The sequence below is a fragment of the Solanum lycopersicum genome, chromosome 11 (genome assembly GCF_036512215.1).
Source record: "Solanum lycopersicum chromosome 11, SLM_r2.1".
Classification (NCBI taxonomy): domain Eukaryota; kingdom Viridiplantae; phylum Streptophyta; class Magnoliopsida; order Solanales; family Solanaceae; genus Solanum; species Solanum lycopersicum.
In genome coordinates, this window is record NC_090810.1 from 38,693,720 (window position 1) to 38,713,015 (window position 19,296).

Below are 19,296 nucleotides of genomic sequence, written 5' to 3' on the forward strand. Positions count from 1 at the left end.
TTTGGTAGTATGGTAGCCTGAAAGGTTTTGGGTTTAAAGATACCGGCTTTGCCACGGGTTAACATGGGATGAGTATTGTGGGGTGGCACGGGCGGTGGTGATTCGGGGGTGGCTGGGAAGGACCCAAAATGGATCAGGCTGGAGATGTTGTGGGTATGGGGTGGTTCGGGTTGGTTGAGAGTGTGGGTGGTGGTTGCGGGTGTATTGTGGGTGACGGTCGAAGGGGTGATGAGGGGTGGTTGGGTAGTGGGTGGAGGTGTGGGGAAGGTGGCGAGGGACCCTGTGAGTATGTTGAAAAAAGGGGAAGGATGCCAATGAATGATGTATTTGTGGAGGAGGAAATAGACTCGTAGGGAAACTCATTTTCGACAAATTTGACATGATGAGATATGTAGACTTTATGAGTTTGTGGGTCAAGACAACGATAACCCTTGGAGGTAGGATGATAACCCAAAAATAGAAGGACGGGATCGGGGTTGTAATTTGTGAGTAATATGAGGGCGTAGCCAAGGGTAGGCAAGACAGCCAAAGACGCGGATGTAGGTATAATTGGGAAGTTCTTGGTAAAGGAGTTGATAGGGTGATTTGTTGGAGAGGGTGTGACTGGGCATTCTGTTATGAGGTAGTTTGCGGTGGCTAGAGCTTCTACCCAAAAGGAGACAGGGAGATGAGATTGATGTAGAAGAGTAACCACCATTTCAATGAGATAGCGATGCTTACGCTCAGCCACCCCATTCTGTTCGGGAGTGTATGGACAGGAGGTTTGATGTATAATTACCAGGGATTGCAGAAACTGGCCAAAGATGTTGTTTACATATTCCTTTCCATTGTCACTTCGAAAAAGTTTAACATGAGAATTAAATTGTGTTTTGACCATTTTTTCAAAAGTGACAAAGGTGGTGTATGCCTGTGATTTGTGTTTTAGTGGGTACAACCAAGTGTATTTTGTAAAATCATCCACAAAACAAATATAATAGCGAAAACCAGCAAATGAAGGAACAGCAGTAGGACCCCATAGGTCAGAATGAATAAGTTGAAAAGGTGCAGTTGTACGCTTCTCAGATAAAGTAAAAGGTAATTTATGAGATTTAGAAATTGAACAGGAGTCACAATTGTTTACATGAATGGAAGAAAAACCTAATTGAGACATTAAAGAATTTATTATTTGAGTAGACGGGTGACCCAGACGACTGTGCCACAACAGACGGTGGCCACCAGCCGAAAGAGCCACCGGAGCCACAGGAACGCTTTCTGAAACTGGGTGGGCAGACGAACTTGTGCCAGGAAGAACGTATAGACCATGCTCACAGGGGCCCTGAAAAATCACCCTCTTGGTAGTATTGTCTAGGATCTGAAAATCATTAGAGGTGAACAAGAGTGAGCAATTATTGTCTTTTGTGAATTGGTGAACTGAAAGGAGATTGGTTTTAATAGAAGGGACGTGGCTAAGGTTACCAAAGTGAAAGATAGCGGTGGGGGTTTTAATGGTACCTGTGCCAGTGTGAGAAATATTAAGGGACTCACCGTTGCCAACAGTAATACCATTGGAGCCATGATATTGATTTAGAACGTTAAGCTTGGATAGATCAGAAGTAACGTGCATGTTGGCCCCAGTATCCAACAGCCATTCAGAGGAGGGGCCGACTTGAGATGCATAATTGGCACGGTTGTCACTATTTCGGCTCTCCTCATACCCAAACCAGCAACGAACAGCGGTGTGTCCTATTTTCTGATAGATTTGACAAGTTGGACGATCCCGCTCGTAAGTGTCCTGCCCGCCGCTGGAAGATGACTGCCCGCCGCTGCCGAAGGAGTGCAGGCTGTTGTTGCTGCCGTGCTGCTGACCGTCGTACGACGGACAACTGCCCTGCCGACCGCCGCGCCCACGGCCTCCGCTGTTTCTGCCGTAGCCGCCGCGACTCCCCTGTCGGCCACCACCACGCCCCTCGCGATAGTTCTGGCTTGCGGTGAGGGCGGTGGCCGGCTCCATAACAACGGCTTCTCGGAGAAGAAGTTTGCTCTCCAGATCCACGTTGATTTCTTCACTTTTTAGCCACGAGGAGAGAGTAGTCAGGTCAACGGGCGTTGGACTGATGCGAACCGCCTATTTAATGGAGGAGTAAGCTGATGGGAGCCCCCGAACGACGCACATGACGAGATCTTTTTCGGGAATGATTTCGTTCACGGTGTCGAGGGCTGTGATGATGGTGGAGACCTCGTCTAAATACTCCGCCATAGTTTGCGTGCCTTTGGTAATTGTGTGTAGACGATCACGCAATTGAAAATTGAGAGTGGGAAATTGATGCATAGCGTGTTGCGAGGGCCGTCCACAGAGCTGAAGCAGTTGTGTAGGATCAGACGTGTTTCTGAACCGTGGGAGAGATGACCGCAATCAAACATGATCGGATCTGGCCATCCACGGCTTTCCAGGCGGCATGGGCCGGATTAGTTTTTTCTGATTTGTCTGTGGCGGTGATGACTGCCGGCGGCGGTTCTGTGCTTCCATCGACGTATTTGAGAAGGTAATTGGCCTCAAGGGCTGTAAGAACGGTGATTTTCCATGTAGGGTAATTTATGTCTGATAATTTTTCGGGAATCAGGGCATGAAGATGCCTGAGAATGAGTTTAACGCCAGAAGGAAGTGAATCGAGAGGATCCACCTCGGTTGTCATGGCTGCCGTCGTCCAAGAGAAGAGAGGGAACGATCGGTGCCCTAAAGAGAGAAAAAAACCTAGAGAAAAAAAGATCTAGGTTTTCTAGCTCTTGATACCATGAAGGAATATTGATTGTATTGAAGTGTTAACCTAATAAGGGAATACATGGGAGATATATATAGGAGATATAGGAAGGAGTAATAATCCTAATAGGACTAGGATTAAGGAGTACGCTAGGATTAGTACACAGTAAATACTAATATTATTTAATACTATTTATTTAATACTATCTGTTATTAATTTAATTATTTTTAATTTTGGTCTGTTAATGAAAGGGTAAATTTGGACCCAAAGGTGGATGTGAAGGGTATTTGGGGGCCAATAGGTGGATGGAGGGTAATTGTGTACCATTTTCAATACTTTGAGGATATTTTAGGCCCTTTTCCGTTCTCTTTTTTCAGTATCAAGTTAAAGCTACTCAACTATGCCTTCTTATAAAAGAGAGAGTACTAATATTAGAAGAAAAAAAAGTTGTCGTGATACAAAATAGCAAATGCAGGTAACAATGTATGAGGAAGACGAACTAGAGAACAGAAAGAAAGATTTTCATTGAAGAGGAAATCAGTACATAGTGAATTGAATTACTTGGAGAAGTTCTCCCTTATATACACATGTAATTCTATCCTACTGATAGCTCTATAAAGCATTATCTAACAAACAAACTAACTGAATTTATTAGGAATCTTCTAGTGTTAACTAACTAAGTTTAGCACTAATGATCAACTAATCTGTTTTATCTTAAGTAACAACTCCAATTTCATACTCCCCTCAAGCTGACTGGTGTGAATTATTATATTATTATTATTTATTTATATTATTATAAGTGGGAAGTTTCTAATTTAAAAATTGAATTACAAATATATCCTTCAACGAAAAATAAGATCTTCTTTAAATAAATAGTTGTAATATAATTCTATATTTATTAAGCTTTAATTGTTTTGTATAACAAAATAATAAATGAAAAATAAAAAAGTCAAAGAGACGCCAGATAATAATTTTTATACTTGAAAACTTTTGATTTTTTGTGTTAGAGAAAAGAATCCTTTCCTCTCTTTATTTGCTTTTTTTTTTAAAAATAGACCAATAACTCTCTAAATCATTTAATCTTTCCTCTTCCACAATATCAATAACTCTCTAAATTATCTAATTTTTCATTTTTTCCTATTTATTATTCCATTAAATCGTAAGTTAATATATAATTATATATATTGAATGGAAGATGAATGAACTTCTTGAATATACCAATTCATATTCTTTTTTGTGCACTTGGTATAATTTATATAAATGTATATTATCGTATAAGGTAATAGAGCTGCTTCACTTTAGTTGCAACGTCATATTATGATTTTTATTGCCTCATTTTCTTTTCATTGCTTTAATTTATTTTTTTCTTTTTCATGTTTGATGTAGTGTATTTCCTTGCTTATAACATGACATTTAAGTGAATACTTTTACTTCCACATTATTCTCATTTGTAAATCATAAGGTATGTGCGTTTAAATTCTTAGTTATCACTGATCTTTTAATAATGTAGATGCATTTTTAGTTTGATTTTTTTACTGTTTATTGAGTTTTAGAATTGGAGTGATAGTTCCTTCAAAAATTATTAGTAAAAGACATTCCAAATATCGTAAAAAAGATATATTTAGAGTTGATTTATATTTTAAGCACATTTAAATGTTGCATATGATTGTTAAAGTCCTTTCTCATTTTCTATTTCTGTTTTCACTCTTAAAAAGATAAAAAAGTATTTCTTTCCTAATGTAATCGCCATTCCTTTGCCTTCTTTCTTCATATAAAGAACTACAATAATGGATACGAGGAGAGAAATGAAATATACATTTTGCACTTTAAATAAGTAATTGATATTTGGCGTGTCAAACAAATAGTCAATATAACCTCTAGTTTTAGCGATAAAGTTTGGTTATTTTTTATAGAGTATAATTTATTTTCACCATTATAAATTAATTACATACGCTTTAAATTCATTGTAATACAATGTAAATCATCTTGCTTATTATTGATTATTTATATTTATGTATTAACTTTTCTCATAATCTATTTATCTCCCTTTGCCTCAAAACATTGTTGTTAGATATATAAGTTAATGATATTATTTTGTTTCTTTTGTTTTCCATGCTACTATATTTTATGTGTCAATTTAGCCATCAAATTTTGGTAAAATATTAATGACCCGTGAAATTTATTCTTAAAAAGTTCGGTGTTTTCAAAGTTATTTCCTTACCTATTTTAATAAGTAATTATATAAATTTTAAGAATATTGAATATTTATCTATTAAAGCGAAGGAAATTACTCTGACATGCATTTTCTCACATCTTCATGTTATCTATTGTACTTCAGACTTTTCTATAGCAATCACTTGTTATGTGTTTTATTAATAGTAACTCTCTGAGATGTAATTTAAGCGAGTTTAGAGCCTAAATGATAAAAAAAATTGATAAAAAATTCAAAAGGATATATTAAAAAAAATTTATAACCAAAAGATAAAATCGCTATTGACATAGCCATTTATTTTAACGCCGTTAACACATGAAAATTGCTGTTTTATGAGTGATTTGTCTATTTTTTTTAAAAAAAATCGCTATCTCTGCAGCATTTTTGCAAAAACTATTTTTAAAAAAAGTTTAAAATCGCTCCTATGAAACCGTTTTATTGAAAAGTATTTTTTTAATTGAAAATCGCTGCCTTAGCAACGATTTTCCTTAATTTCTTTTTAGAATTTTTTTTTTGAAAAATTGTTGTCAAGGCAACGATTATAATGAATTGGATTTTTTTTTTAAAAAAAAAGGATGAAATCACTATGTTGGCAGCTGTATCAGTTTTTTTTTAAGAGGATTTTTTAAAATATATTTTTATTTAATTCTTTCAACTATCATTTTTGAAATTGTAAATTTTGTGAACTTCTTTTTTTTTTTTTAATTTTGTCAATACTTTTGTAATTTTTATTTTATTTTATAAATTGGCTGGAATATAAAAAAGTATAATACGACTTAAAATTATAATTAATTGGAATATTTATAAAATAAATAAAAATTTAAAAAGTATTGAAAAAATTAAAAAAAAAAGTTTCAAAAAAATGCCTGCCAAGTTACATTTCAAAATTGTTACAATCTTTTTTTTTAAAAAAAAAAACTCTAAAATCGCTACTAGTTAGCGATTTCATTTTTTTTAAAAAAAAATCCAATTCACTAAAATCATTGCCAAGACAGCGATTTTTAATTTTTTTTTAAAAAAAATTATTAAAAAATAAAAATGCTGCCATAGCAATAATTTTAAACTTTTTTTAAAAAAAAAATGCAAAAATGCTACAGGGGTAGCGATTTTAAAAGAAAATTGGAGCTGTTAACGACGTCAAAATAAATCGCTACCTCAGTAGCGATTTTACTCTTTTGGTTAGAAATTTTTTTGATGTATCCTTTTGAATATTTTATCAATTTTTTTTACACTTTAGACTCCAGACTCTAATTTAAGCTTTTTTCCTTGATTTTGTGGCAGAACGACACTATTATATTTTATAGTATATATAGATAATATAGCACATTTACATCACAAGAACGCCTAGACTATTCTACAAAATGAACTTATAATCTTCTTTGTTACATTTTCTATTTCTCATTACATAAATGTGTTATAACATATAATATCATTCGAATAAGTCTATACAAACAAGTGAGAAGTCTCTATGTAAAAAGTTGAATTACAAAAATGTCCTTATTATATTAAAATATTTATGGACAAAAATGTAAAATATACATTATTTATAAATAAAAACTATTGTAGTTTCTATTAAACACTATTACTACATATTTATGAACAAAAATATAAATACACATTAATTACAATAAATATCATAATATATTTAAAATACAAAATTAATATTTCAAAAATGGAGAACTCACCATGTATGACATAAATTAATCTAAGATACGATGAACATTTGTACAATTGGATGATATCCTATTAAATGACAAAAGAAAATCAAAAGTTTTTGTAACAGTTAATATAAATGACCCTTAAGTATACCTCAATTTACTCCTTCCGTGCAAATGTATACAATTTTAATTGAATTATATTCATAACATTATATTAAATGCTAAGTAATTGCTTCAATAAACACTTACAATGGAAGTTTGCAATTGTTGGACTTTCAATTTTCTTCTGTTATAATTAACACAAACTAATGATGAAATATATATTTGGTAAATTAATTAAATTTATCTTTAGAAATATATATATATATATATATATATATATATATATATATATATTAAAAAGTGAGAACAAAAATAGTTAAATGCTGAAAATATTTTTATAAAGTTGAGTTACTATAATAATATCATTATTAATTATTTCACTAAAAATGGATGCAAAAAAAATTAAAAGTTAAAATACTAAAATAATCCTACAAAGTTGAGTTATTATTCATAAATAATTAATATCCATGATAGTAATGGATCAAATATTCGTTTACCATTTTATCGCTGAAGCAGAACAAATCTTCATTTAAATAACCTTTTGTTTATATAAGAAAATGTAACAAAATTCATTAGCCCCTCAATTTCAATGAATCCAAATAATATATTAATGCTTTTTGATAATGCTTACTAGCCCCTCAAATTCAATGAATCCAAATAATATATTAATGCTTTTTGAAAATGTTTACTGTCATAATTTTATTTATCTCTTTCACCTTCTTCTTCACTACATGTTTAGAACAAAAACGTTTCGGCAGGTGAGCAAGGCATTATGTAATAACAATTAATTATGGCCAGGTCACATGTGTATAGGTTTCCTAAATTATTTCACTCGTCAACTTTTCTTTCTATTATCTTCCATAGAATCTTTTTTACGTTCTTCATTTATATTAACATTAAATTTCTTGAGTTTTACTGGTTGTACATAGGTTTACTTTTATCTTCTTCATGATATTTATTCTGGTCAATCTTTTAATATTCTTTAAAATACTCTATATAGTGCATCATAAGGTGTATTTGTCCCATTATTTCATTTGCCTTTTTTCTGTTAGGCTAGCAGCATTTCACTTCTTTTAGTATAATATGTATTTCTGAAAAGCTTATATTGTAATAAAACTCATATTCAGATAGAAATAATTGATCCATGAAATCCTTTGCATATTTGGACTTTGAAGAGTGGAAATGGACTATGTTTGGAGCACACATATTCACATTTGATTGTGTGTGTTTGTGTAGCTTAAAATTGTATGGAATACACGTGCAAAGCACGTGTTCAAGGACTAGTACATTCAAAAGGCCTAGCTTGGATACTAAGTACTCATGTTGTGACCTGATCAATCCTTTTGTCATTATATCCACCTATTGTTCAAGTGTTGTTAAATATAGTGGTCTGATCAATCCCTTTTGTATCTTCTCTCGAATAAAATGACAATCATCTCTACGTGTTTTTTCCTCACATGATATACTGGACTTGCTGCTCTTTGCAGAGCTGCTTTGCTGTCACAGAAAAGATCCACTGACTCCAGTTCCTCTCCAAGTTCTTTAAACAATGCAATGATCCATACTAACTCTAAAACAGTAGATGCCATACTTTTGTACTCTGATTCTACCGAGTTCCTTGAAATAGTTGTCTGTTTCTTTGACCTCCATGATATTAAAGAACCCCCATACTTGATCAAGAACCTTGTCACAGATCTCCTTGTGTTGGGACATGATGCCCAATCAGCATCACAATATGCTACTAATTTGTTCTCCCTCTTACTGCTGAACAGAATACCCCTTGCAGACTCTATTGTTACATATCTAACAACCTTATAGCAGCTTCCATATGTGACTTCTTTAACCCCTATAAGAATTGACTCAATGTCTGTACTGCAAACCCAACTTCTGGCTTTCAATGTCAAATATAATAGTCTCCCAATTAGTCTTTGATACGATCCTATATCTGTTAATAAAGGATCATCTGTTACTCCTGCTGCTTTGTCTACCTCGACTGTTGTTAATTTCAACTTGTTATCTAAAGGTGTCCATGATGGCATGGCACCAGTCAATCCTAATTATTCTATAATTTCTAATGCATATTTTCTTCGGTTCATTAGTATCCCTTTGGATGATCTACTGAATTCTATCCCCAAAAAATACCTTAGAGTACCAAGGTATTTGATTTTGAATTTAGCATGTGGTTCTTCCTTAGTTTGATCAATCAACCTTAGGTCACTACCAGCTACTAACATATCATCCACATATGCCAACACTACTACAATATGTCCATGAAGTCTTTTGATGAATAATGAGTGATCCAAACTACTCAGCACAAAACCAGAAGCTATTAGTGCATCAGTGAGTTTCACATTCCACTATCTGCTAGTTGGCTTAAGGACATATAAGGACTTTACTAGCCTGCAAACCAATCTTGAGTTCTCCCCCAGGCTAGAAAAGCCCCCGGGAAGAGACATGTAAACCTCATCATATAATTTACCTTGCGAAAAGGCATTGTATACATCCAACTGGTGAATGTGCTAGCCTGAAGCAGCAGCAATAAACAAGACATTTCTCACTATAGCAATTTTCACAATTGGGGAGAAAGTGTCCTGATAATCCAAACCAGCTCTTTGATTGTATCCCTTGGCAACCAACCTAGCCTTGTACCTTTTCCAATCACCATTTGCTTTGAATTTCACCTTATATACCCATTTGCAGCAAATGGAAACTTTACCATGGAGCAAAGGAACTAACTCCCAAGTATCATTAGCTTCCAAATCCTATATCTCTTCCTGCATTGCTGAGACCTAATGGTCATTTCTACATGCTTCCTTATAAGATGTAAGCTCAGAAATGCAAGAGAAGGCATATATGTATGATTGATAATGTGAGGACAAATGAACATAGATCAAGGACTGTGAGAGTGGATAATAGAGTGGATAAAGTGTAGATCCAACAACTGCATTAGTAACAAAGTCAATCATCCAGGAAGGTTGTTTCCGTGGTCGAGTAGATTGTTTGGTGATCTCAACCTCAGAATCAGATATAATAGAATCATCTATAAGTGTTATTCCTGGAGAATCTGGTGGTATAACTGGCTGAAAAACATCAGCTGCATCATCTGTTAAACACAACTTGAGAGGAAACATGAGCTTTAAAAGGAAAAATCTCTTCCTTAAAAGTCACATCTCTAGAAATAAAGAAGTTATGAGTGTCCAAGTTGTACTAAACATAAACCTCAGAGACATCTGAGTATCCATATTAACAGCAGACATTGCTCTTGGTGCAAATTTATCCCCTGGTGGCAAGATTTTTGCATAACACAAACAACCTAAAGTCTTGAAATGATCTAAAGACCCTCTACAGCCATGAAACACTTCAAACCTTGACAATCTGTTCATCATATAAACAACACCCAATACACAATGTCCCCAGAATTTCAATTGAATCGAACCTTGAAATCTAATTTCTCTAGCTAACTCCAGAATATGTATGTGCTTTCTTCCACCACCCCATTCTGTTGTGGGGTGTAAGAACAATATTTTTGGTGTGTGATCGAATAGAAATAAAAAATAACATTCTGAATTTACAAATTCAGTTCCATTTTCTGACCTCACTAACTTTATAGTTTTACCAAACTGATTTAACATTAACTGATGAAGGACCTCATAGTTATAACAATATCACTCTTTACCTTCAATAAGTTGACCCAAGTCGTTCGAGAATAATCATCCACAATGGTGAGAAACAATTTATTATCATCGAAAGTAGGTACATGAAAAGGTCCCCAAACATCTAAATGCAGTAAATCAAAAACAAAAGTTGCTCTAGAATTACTGACAGGAAAAGACATTTAGTTTGTTTAGCAAGTGGACAAATTTCACAACTATCTAGAGTATTTTTATATTCACTATGATCCAGATTAAACTGTTGTTTCATAGCTTCAACGGATGCATTACCCAATCTCATGTGCCACAACAAGATGTCAACTTTATTCTTAATTGTTGTTCTCTCCAAGTGGTTGATTGTTAGTGTGGATTGGTTATTTATGTTGCATCACATATAGTGCCTCATGTTCTTCACCAATCTCTAACACCTTCCCACTTGAGAGGTCCAGGAATTTGCAAAAGTTAGGGAAGAAGGTGACTGAACATTGCTACTCCTTAGATAGGCTGGAAACAGACATTAGATTAAATCTAAAATCTTGAATGTGGAGAACATTGCTCACTGTTTGTCCATCAATAACTTCACAAGTACCAATATTTGAAACAACTACTGAACCACCATTGGGTAAATGAACCTGTCTATTACTATCACTAACATGCATTTTCACTTCATTTGTCAACATATTCTTATCAGAGATCATGTGATTAGAGGTTCCAGTGTCTATGATCCAAGTCTCTTTAGATGAATCTATAGGAGGATAAGACATATTACCTGCATGTGAAGCAAAGACATTACCTCCCATGTTGGTTGAGTCTGCAAAATTGCTTATGTTAGCTAAAGATTCTCTCACATTCTCCTTGCTAATTAACCTCTGAAACTGAGCATGATGTTGTAGATTATCCATGTGATGTTGCATATGATTGTACTGATTTTGAGCATAGTTGGAAAGATCTGGTCTGTATACCAATCTCCTGAATGCGTACCAGAAGAACTTCCCCCTATATGATCATGAGACATCATTCTAATATTATTATGGTTAGGTAGATCCCTGTTGAATTTATTGTAAGAAGCTCGACTAGTTCCTCCCAGCATCGTTCTTCAGAAAATGAGCCTGAGTTTCTGTCCTCTGATCTCCTCCCGTTTTTGTCCTCTGATCTCCTCCTCGTACATTAGGGTCATTCTGATTTCCAAATTTCTTATTAAACTTGAAATCTAGTGGATAGCCAATGTGTCTATAACAGTCGCCTCTGGCACGACCCATGTTTTTGCAGTAATCACATTGAACATTCCAATTTTTCTAAACTTAGGATGTGGTGTGTTCCTTTCGATTGTAAAGCAGCGATATCCATATCATAGTAGACCCCGTAACATTTGTCATATTCTTTGTCTCTCTCTTTCAATTATCATCGAGTATGCCTGATTTACAGAAGGAATTGGGATAAGCATCCAAATTCTACCTCTAGCCTGTTTATATGTTTCATTCAACCCCATCAGAAATTGCATCAACTTTTGTCTGCTCATAAATTCTACAAAACCTCGTGAACCTTTTCAATTACAATTGGGAAATGGAGCTAAACAATCAAATTCTGCCCAACATAGTCATAATTTTGTGAAATACTTAGAAATGCTGCCTGTTCCTTGAGACAGAGTCACAATTTCTCTATGTAGTTGAAAATCCTTGAAGAATCCGCCTTGTCAAATCTTTATTTAAGATCGTTCTACACTGCACAAGCATCAGATGAATACACGATCCCATTTAAAAATTTCTTCGAAACATAATTCATGATCCATGAGAGCACTATTGCATTGCAACGTCCCTGCAGATCCTTCATATTTGGACCAAAATTCTCTTTTCTACATTTTCCATCGATTAATCCCAACTTGTTTCGTCCAAGTATGGCAATTATCATCGATCAACTCCATACAAAATAATTTTCCAATCCTGTTAATTGAATAGAGACTGGAACCACTCCAGATGTATCGGAAGTGTTCAAATACAATGAATGGTTGTGGCCTAATTTCTCAGGCAGTTCATTATGAACTTCTAATGCCATTGATTCTCCAGCTCCTTCTACTGTTTACGCACCTAATCTAGACCATATTAAAGGGCACAATGCTTTGATACCACGTGAAATTAGATCTTAGTCCTAACTCTAATGAAGTTGGAGCTGTTACTTAAGATAAAATAGATCAGTAGATCATTAGTACTAAAATTAGTTAGTTAACACTAGAAGATTCCTAACAGATTCAATTAGTTTGTTTGTTAGATAATGCTTTACAACTTTCAATAGGATAGAATTACATGTGTATATAAGGGAGAAGTTTAGTGTATTCTCCAAGTAATTCAATTCACTATGTACTGATTTCCTCTTCAATGAAAACTTTTCTTTCTGTTCTCTAGTTCGTCTTCCTCATACATTGTTACCTGCATTTGCTATTTTGTGTCATGGTATCAGAGAAGGGTCCGTGTCACCCGATGTTAGGACCTCCAAAATCGAAATTGTCCACACATGTTAAAGAATGACAAAAGTCCACATCGGTGGTTCATGAAATGGGTGGACTCCTTATAACGTTTGGACAATCCTTCTCCCTTTAAGCTAGCTTTTGAGGTGTGAGTTAGCATTAAGAACTAATTTCACATCTCTATATGTAAAGTAAGACTCATAATTATCAAATGTAGCATACTATTTTTCTTCAAAAAAATATAAAATCATATTATGAATCTCGTTTAAGACTTGTTTTTTTTTCTTATAATTTTGTATTTGATTATAGATATAAAATATGTATATAGTTTTATGAATTTTATATAAAATTTAAATTAAGTTTTTTTGGAAAATTCATGCCTTGAATCTCGCTCAAGACATTCAATCTCACCCACGTTTTTTTTTATATATATATACTTAAGATTTTATACAACTACAATAAAATTTTATACTACTTTCATATAATACTTATTTAAATTTACTACAATTCAAATAACATACAAATTTAAAGTACTTTTTTATACAACTTAACAAACAATTATAATACAAATTTGATATGATTCAACTATAACTTCGAACTTCAACAAATTAGGATTGAAACCCAGTCCAAAATTATCTGAAATTTTACCAAATATTTTTAATTTTTATATTTGAACTCTTCTTGATGTTCTACCCTTTTTGAGATATTACCACTCGATTTATAACAAATTAATTTTCAAACTTGAGCTTCTGAAAATTGAGGGAAAAGATCACTAGTTGAGGTAAAAGATGAGCCAAGTTTGAGTTTCTTCGAGATTTTTTGTCGGTTTCAAAATTCAGAAATAAAAGCGTGCGGAAAAGGGAAAAGGGGTTTCACACAACGGGGATTAATTACATCCATTAACTTTTGGACAAATTACTTAACTACACAACTTTACTTTATCTATTTCCAACATTTCCCTACTCTTTTATTAAAATTCAAAAATCCCTTTTCGACACCCAATGATACCTAATTGACTTTTTACCTTAGAACTCAAAATTAAATCTTTCCCATTCCCCAAATTTCCGCCCAAAAATTTTCCGCCTAAAATTTTAAGTTAACAATTTCAAGTAAATTTGAAATTCAAAAGAAACTTATCACTATTCATCCGATTAGTGTCCAAAATAGGTTTATCATCTTCTCCATTCTGATTTCTTTATGTCCAAAATAGGTTTATCATCTTCTCAATTTAAATTTTAACAAATCTATAATTTTTGTTTTAGAATAGAAAACATCGAATTTTGTATCGCTCGTATATAACATCATTTTTCCATGATCCAGAATCTCTTAACAAGATCAAAATATTCATTTTTGAATCTTCACAAATTGCGTTCCAAAATTTTTTGAAACAAAGTTTGCGTGTTTTTTGGAAGAACAATGTGAAGGTTTCACAATTTGAAATTCAAGAATGTCTAAATCAGTTAGAGGTTTATGCAGATTGAATGCTAAATTTGTTAAACATCTGCGTGATTCTTGGGGTAAATGTAATCCTTTTTTTTACGCTGTAACTGAGAACAACAATTTAAATATTAAACTATTCGTCCGCTTTAATTTAGGTATCGTTCTGCAATATTAAGTATCCAATATATTTTTTTTTGATAAATAGTGAAATAGTAGGGATTGAAAGTAATTTGTGCCTTAGACTATGTGATTTGCCTAATTTCTATAAATATAAATATCTTGCCGTATTTGGTAAATAAGAAAAAAATGTTTTTATATTTTATAATGTAGAGTCTTATTTAATTATTGACGGTGATTTTCCCTATTAACATGTTATTTATAATTGACCAGTTTAAGCGTTGTTACACCACCAATAAATCCAGTTGTAGCTTGGACGTTTGTTAATATCCTATCCCTACCCCTTAATATATCTAATTTCTTCTTAACAGATGCACTCAATCTTCAAAATCAATCATTCGATAAATACAATAATAGATAGCTGCAACTTTTGCAGATATATTAGTAAAATGTGTAATGAATTCATTAAAATAATATATTCTTTACACAATGATAAATTAGTGAAAAATTCATATATTGATACATTAGCATAAAATAAAAAAGAAGAAAAAATATATATGATACTTTATAGTAATATTACACCGACATAAAGTTACAAAAACACATTAAACAAAGAATATTCATCAAATCATAATTGTATAAAGTTGAATGCAATAATATATGATGATTATTATACACATATATTAAAAAAATGAGGGTCACATGTATCTGTTACTTTATCTAACAATACAGTAACTCATATATCTCATACCTCAAAATATATACGTCAAATGTTTAATGTGTCAACCTTATAGCCAGTAATATATCATGCTTGATTCACCAAAATACAATGATACATTATTAAAAAAAATTCATGTATGTATACATTAACATACATTGTAGTAATATTACACATTAAACAGTAAATAAACAGAATATCATAATTGTATCAAGTTGAATGCAATAATGTATCATGATTATTATATGCATATATGAATTCAAACATCCAAAAAAGGAGTGTCATATATTTGATACTTTATACTAACAATATTATAACTAACAAATCCTATACCTCAAAATATAAACGTCAAACATTTAATGTATCACCCTTATAGTCAGTAATGTATCATGATGGATTGATGAAAATACAAATTCGTGAGTGAAAAATGAATTCCATACCTTTTTGTTATCAGATCTTATAACTCAAAAATTAAAGTCATGTTCTATTTAGTATTTTTGCATTACAGCTACTAGAGTGGCTTTATTCTTATACACTTGATTCACAACCTCCATTTCTGGTATATGATACGAATCACCATTTTTTATTCCATCAAGTTGAGAGCGTGTGTGTCCTTTTCAGCACCTTTAACACAAACAATTGCACCAGTTGGACAAATCAAAATTTTCTATCTCGCCGACATCCTTATCAGTTGTATCAACATAGAGGGGATACATACCAAATCAAACCTTGTTTTTCTTCACCTCTACATAAAGCTTTACCCCTCATATCATTCCTTATAATAGTGGAGAGAAGCTTCTTCTACAGTGTATTGGAATATCAATTTTTTTTGAATTCGTCAATATTCAACTCAGCTACAATGACCATTTTTCAGGGATTAATATGATTACAAAATAAATAGGTATAGGATATGATTTCATGGATTCATAAAATTTATATAAAAAATAAAAAGTAGTTAAAAATAATTGGCCATTTTCCATGTTGTGATTTTCGCCGATTCATTTATAGGTTGATTTAGAAAAACATTCCAGCAATTACCTTCAAAGATTCAAATCAAATGCAAATGATACTCTTTAATCAATAATCACTAATCTCTTGTTAATATTCATCAAAGTATAAGATCTTTTTTGTCATATTTTTTTACCATATGTTTGCAACATTTGTTGAAGATTTGATATTTATATACAGAATGAGTTAATTAGAAACTATCACAATTTAGTTGGAATAGAACACGAGAATGATTAAATATAGTTAGATTGGAAATTCGGTAATTGAGTGGAGACTTCAAAACGATAAAAAAATAACAAAACAAATTAGACAGTTACAGTTTAATACACATAATTGTATAATTACTTCTAAAAAATGATACAAAAAGCTTTAAGAAAAATAAGAGTGGAACTTCACAATAAAGTCGTTTCATTTAGGAAATGTCAATACCCCTTACAAGCTTTTTACTCATTTCCTCTTTAATCATTACTGTTAAACTCATGGTATTTTGAAAGATGACAAAGTTGCATCGAATATGTAGCGTCAATACGTTCCAGGCGAATTCCAGTTTGCATAAAGAATACAACACGTTTTAATAAATTAAAGTTGAAGATGAAATAAGCAAATAACAATGTTTTATTATTTAATAAGGAAAGCATTGTGAAAGGTTTTCTTATTTAATTAAGGAAAGTTTGTGTTATTACTTGATAAAGACGAATTCAATAAAATTTTGCTAAATAAGATTACGTTGTAGCAGTAAGGGTAGAAACGAAGTTCTAAGTCTAGTGCAACGTGGATTTCTACGTGAAGAAGGATTTCGAGTTCAACAAGATTTTGTTCAAGTTGAGTTCAACAAGGTTTGTGTAGTGGTAAAGACAAAGTTGAATCAAACAAGAACTTATTGAAGTTCCAAGTCTATAAATAGGGCGATAGGTTCGCTTGTGAAGATTGTGCACTTATATAGAGAGAAAATCAAAACACTATTCAAGAAGTTTGAAAGAGTTTTGATATTAACTTGGGGAATGTTGCGAGTTAAGTGAGAAGCTGTAAGATCATATTTAATATTCTTGTTTACAATATTAATTTTGTGAGTAGGAGTTGTTCGACAAGTTGTAGAACTTGAAAAACATTAGAAGATATAAAACCGGTGGGTCTTGTGTCTTTGGGTAGCTAGAAATTAGAGTTAATAATTTATTAGATAGGAATTAGAGTTTATAATTCCTTAAGTTACATAGCTTTGTAATCGTTGTATTGTTTGAAGTTTATAAATAATACAAAGTGTTATTCGAATTGATTATCATTAAGTTTCAAACAAACAAAAACATGTTTGTCTGTAGGTGCTCCTTTGAAGAACTCAGGGGGGTAGAATTCTAACAATTGGTATCAGAGAAACGTTATCTTTAAAGAGTCTAATAACTCAAGATAAGATCATTATGAATTCTGCACCTCCTCTTGACCATGGTAAAGGACAACACATCAACAGACCACCATTATTTAATGGAGAATACTACTCTTGATGGAAGATAAGGATGGAAGACTTCATTCAAGATAAAGATTATGAACTATTTGTTAGAATTACTAATGGACCATTAACTCCTACTATTGCTGATAGTGAAGGGAATAGGGTATCTAAAACCTACAGAAAAGTACAGAGAAGCTGACTACAAGATGCTAGGGAAAAATGAAAAAGCCAAGTGCATTCTCGTATGTGGACTAGGATCTGATGAGTTTAATCGCATTTCTAGTTGTACCTATGCAAAACAAATATGGGACACTTTAAACAATGCTCACGAAGGTATAACACAAGTTCGTAAATTCAGAATTGCTAGACTTTGGTCTGAATATGAAGCCTTCAAGATGAAATTCGGAGAATCACTTCAAGATATGATCACTAAATTTACCACTGTCATAAACGAGTTAATATCCTTGGTCAAAGTATACCACCACTCAGGATCAGGTAGAAAAAGTACTAAGGACTCTACTTAAATCATGAGAAATAAAAGTCACTTCAATCAGATCAGCTAACGATCTAACCAATATGACTTTGGATGAATTAGTAGGAAATCTCAAAACTTATGAGATGAATGTTAAGAAAAGAGGTGAAGGAACAACGAGAAAATCTTGAATTCAAAGCAACTGAAAGTGATGAATCAAATATTGATGATGATGATTTGGCACTAATATGAAGAAACTTCAAGAAATTCTTCAAAAGGGGATTAAATTCTGGAAAGAAAATACCACATACGAAAGAAAAAATTATTGAGAAACCACAAGGCGGAGGTTGTTTCAAATGTGGTCAAACAGATCATCAGATTAAAAATTGTCCTATGTGGAAAGTAGAATGGAAAAGAAAAGAGCTGAAAAAGAGAAAAAGGAACTTTTCAACAAAAATAAAAACAAAGAAAAGGAACAAGAAATGTATGTAGCTTGGGGAACAGGTTCGGACATGTATGACGAAGATGATGAGGACCTCGCTTTGATGACCATAGAAGAATCAGAAACTGAACCTGAATCAGACTCTGAAGGAATGGAAGTAAATCTTTCTTATTTAAAAGATAAACTAGTAAAGTTCTCTAAGAAAAAGTTATCCTTCTTATTACTCACTTCCATAGATACAATTCAAGAACTAGTTAAAAACAAGAATCAATTTGATTGCTACCATGACTAATTTAAATTTTGAGTATATTGATCTTCAAAAGTTAATTCTGATCTCAAGAAAGAAAATCAAATCCTAAAGGAACAAGTATAACAACTTGATTTCCGCACTTTGGCTCTCAAATCTAAAATTTTGAAACAAAGTATTAATGGGAATGAAAAAAAAATTAGTGGTGACCAAATCAGATGTGACCAAGATCTAATGAGGTTTACAAATGAACTATCTTATGAAAGGAAAAAATTCTAGGAGAATGAGTCTTGAATTGTCTAGGATAAAAACTGGTCTGGAAAGAGCTAATAAATGGACAAAATCTTCCATGATAGTAACACATCTAGGTAACAATACTAGGAACATAAGAACTAGAATAGAATATGAACAACCTATGATTGGAAATTCTTTGTTATGCATTATTTGTGGTAACTTAGGCCACTATAAGGAAAATTGTCCGAATACAAAGTTATTGCAGAAAATAAAGCAAGAGGAACTTATAAAACTGTTCAAAGGAACAAGTATACTCAAAGGAAAACTAATCTGCCCATGTGGGCTCATAGAAATCT

General features: G+C 32.6%; 1 protein-coding gene across 1 annotated transcript; it reads right to left on the reverse strand.

Annotated features, from left to right (window-relative positions):
• Nucleotides 1–8,104: 8,104 nt before the first annotated feature.
• Nucleotides 8,105–8,749, reverse strand: LOC109118895 (secreted RxLR effector protein 161-like). Its single transcript, XM_019210940.1, has one exon. It carries the CDS (start codon nucleotides 8,747–8,749, stop codon nucleotides 8,105–8,107), a length of 645 nt encoding a protein of 214 aa, XP_019066485.1.
• Nucleotides 8,750–19,296: the final 10,547 nt, after the last annotated feature.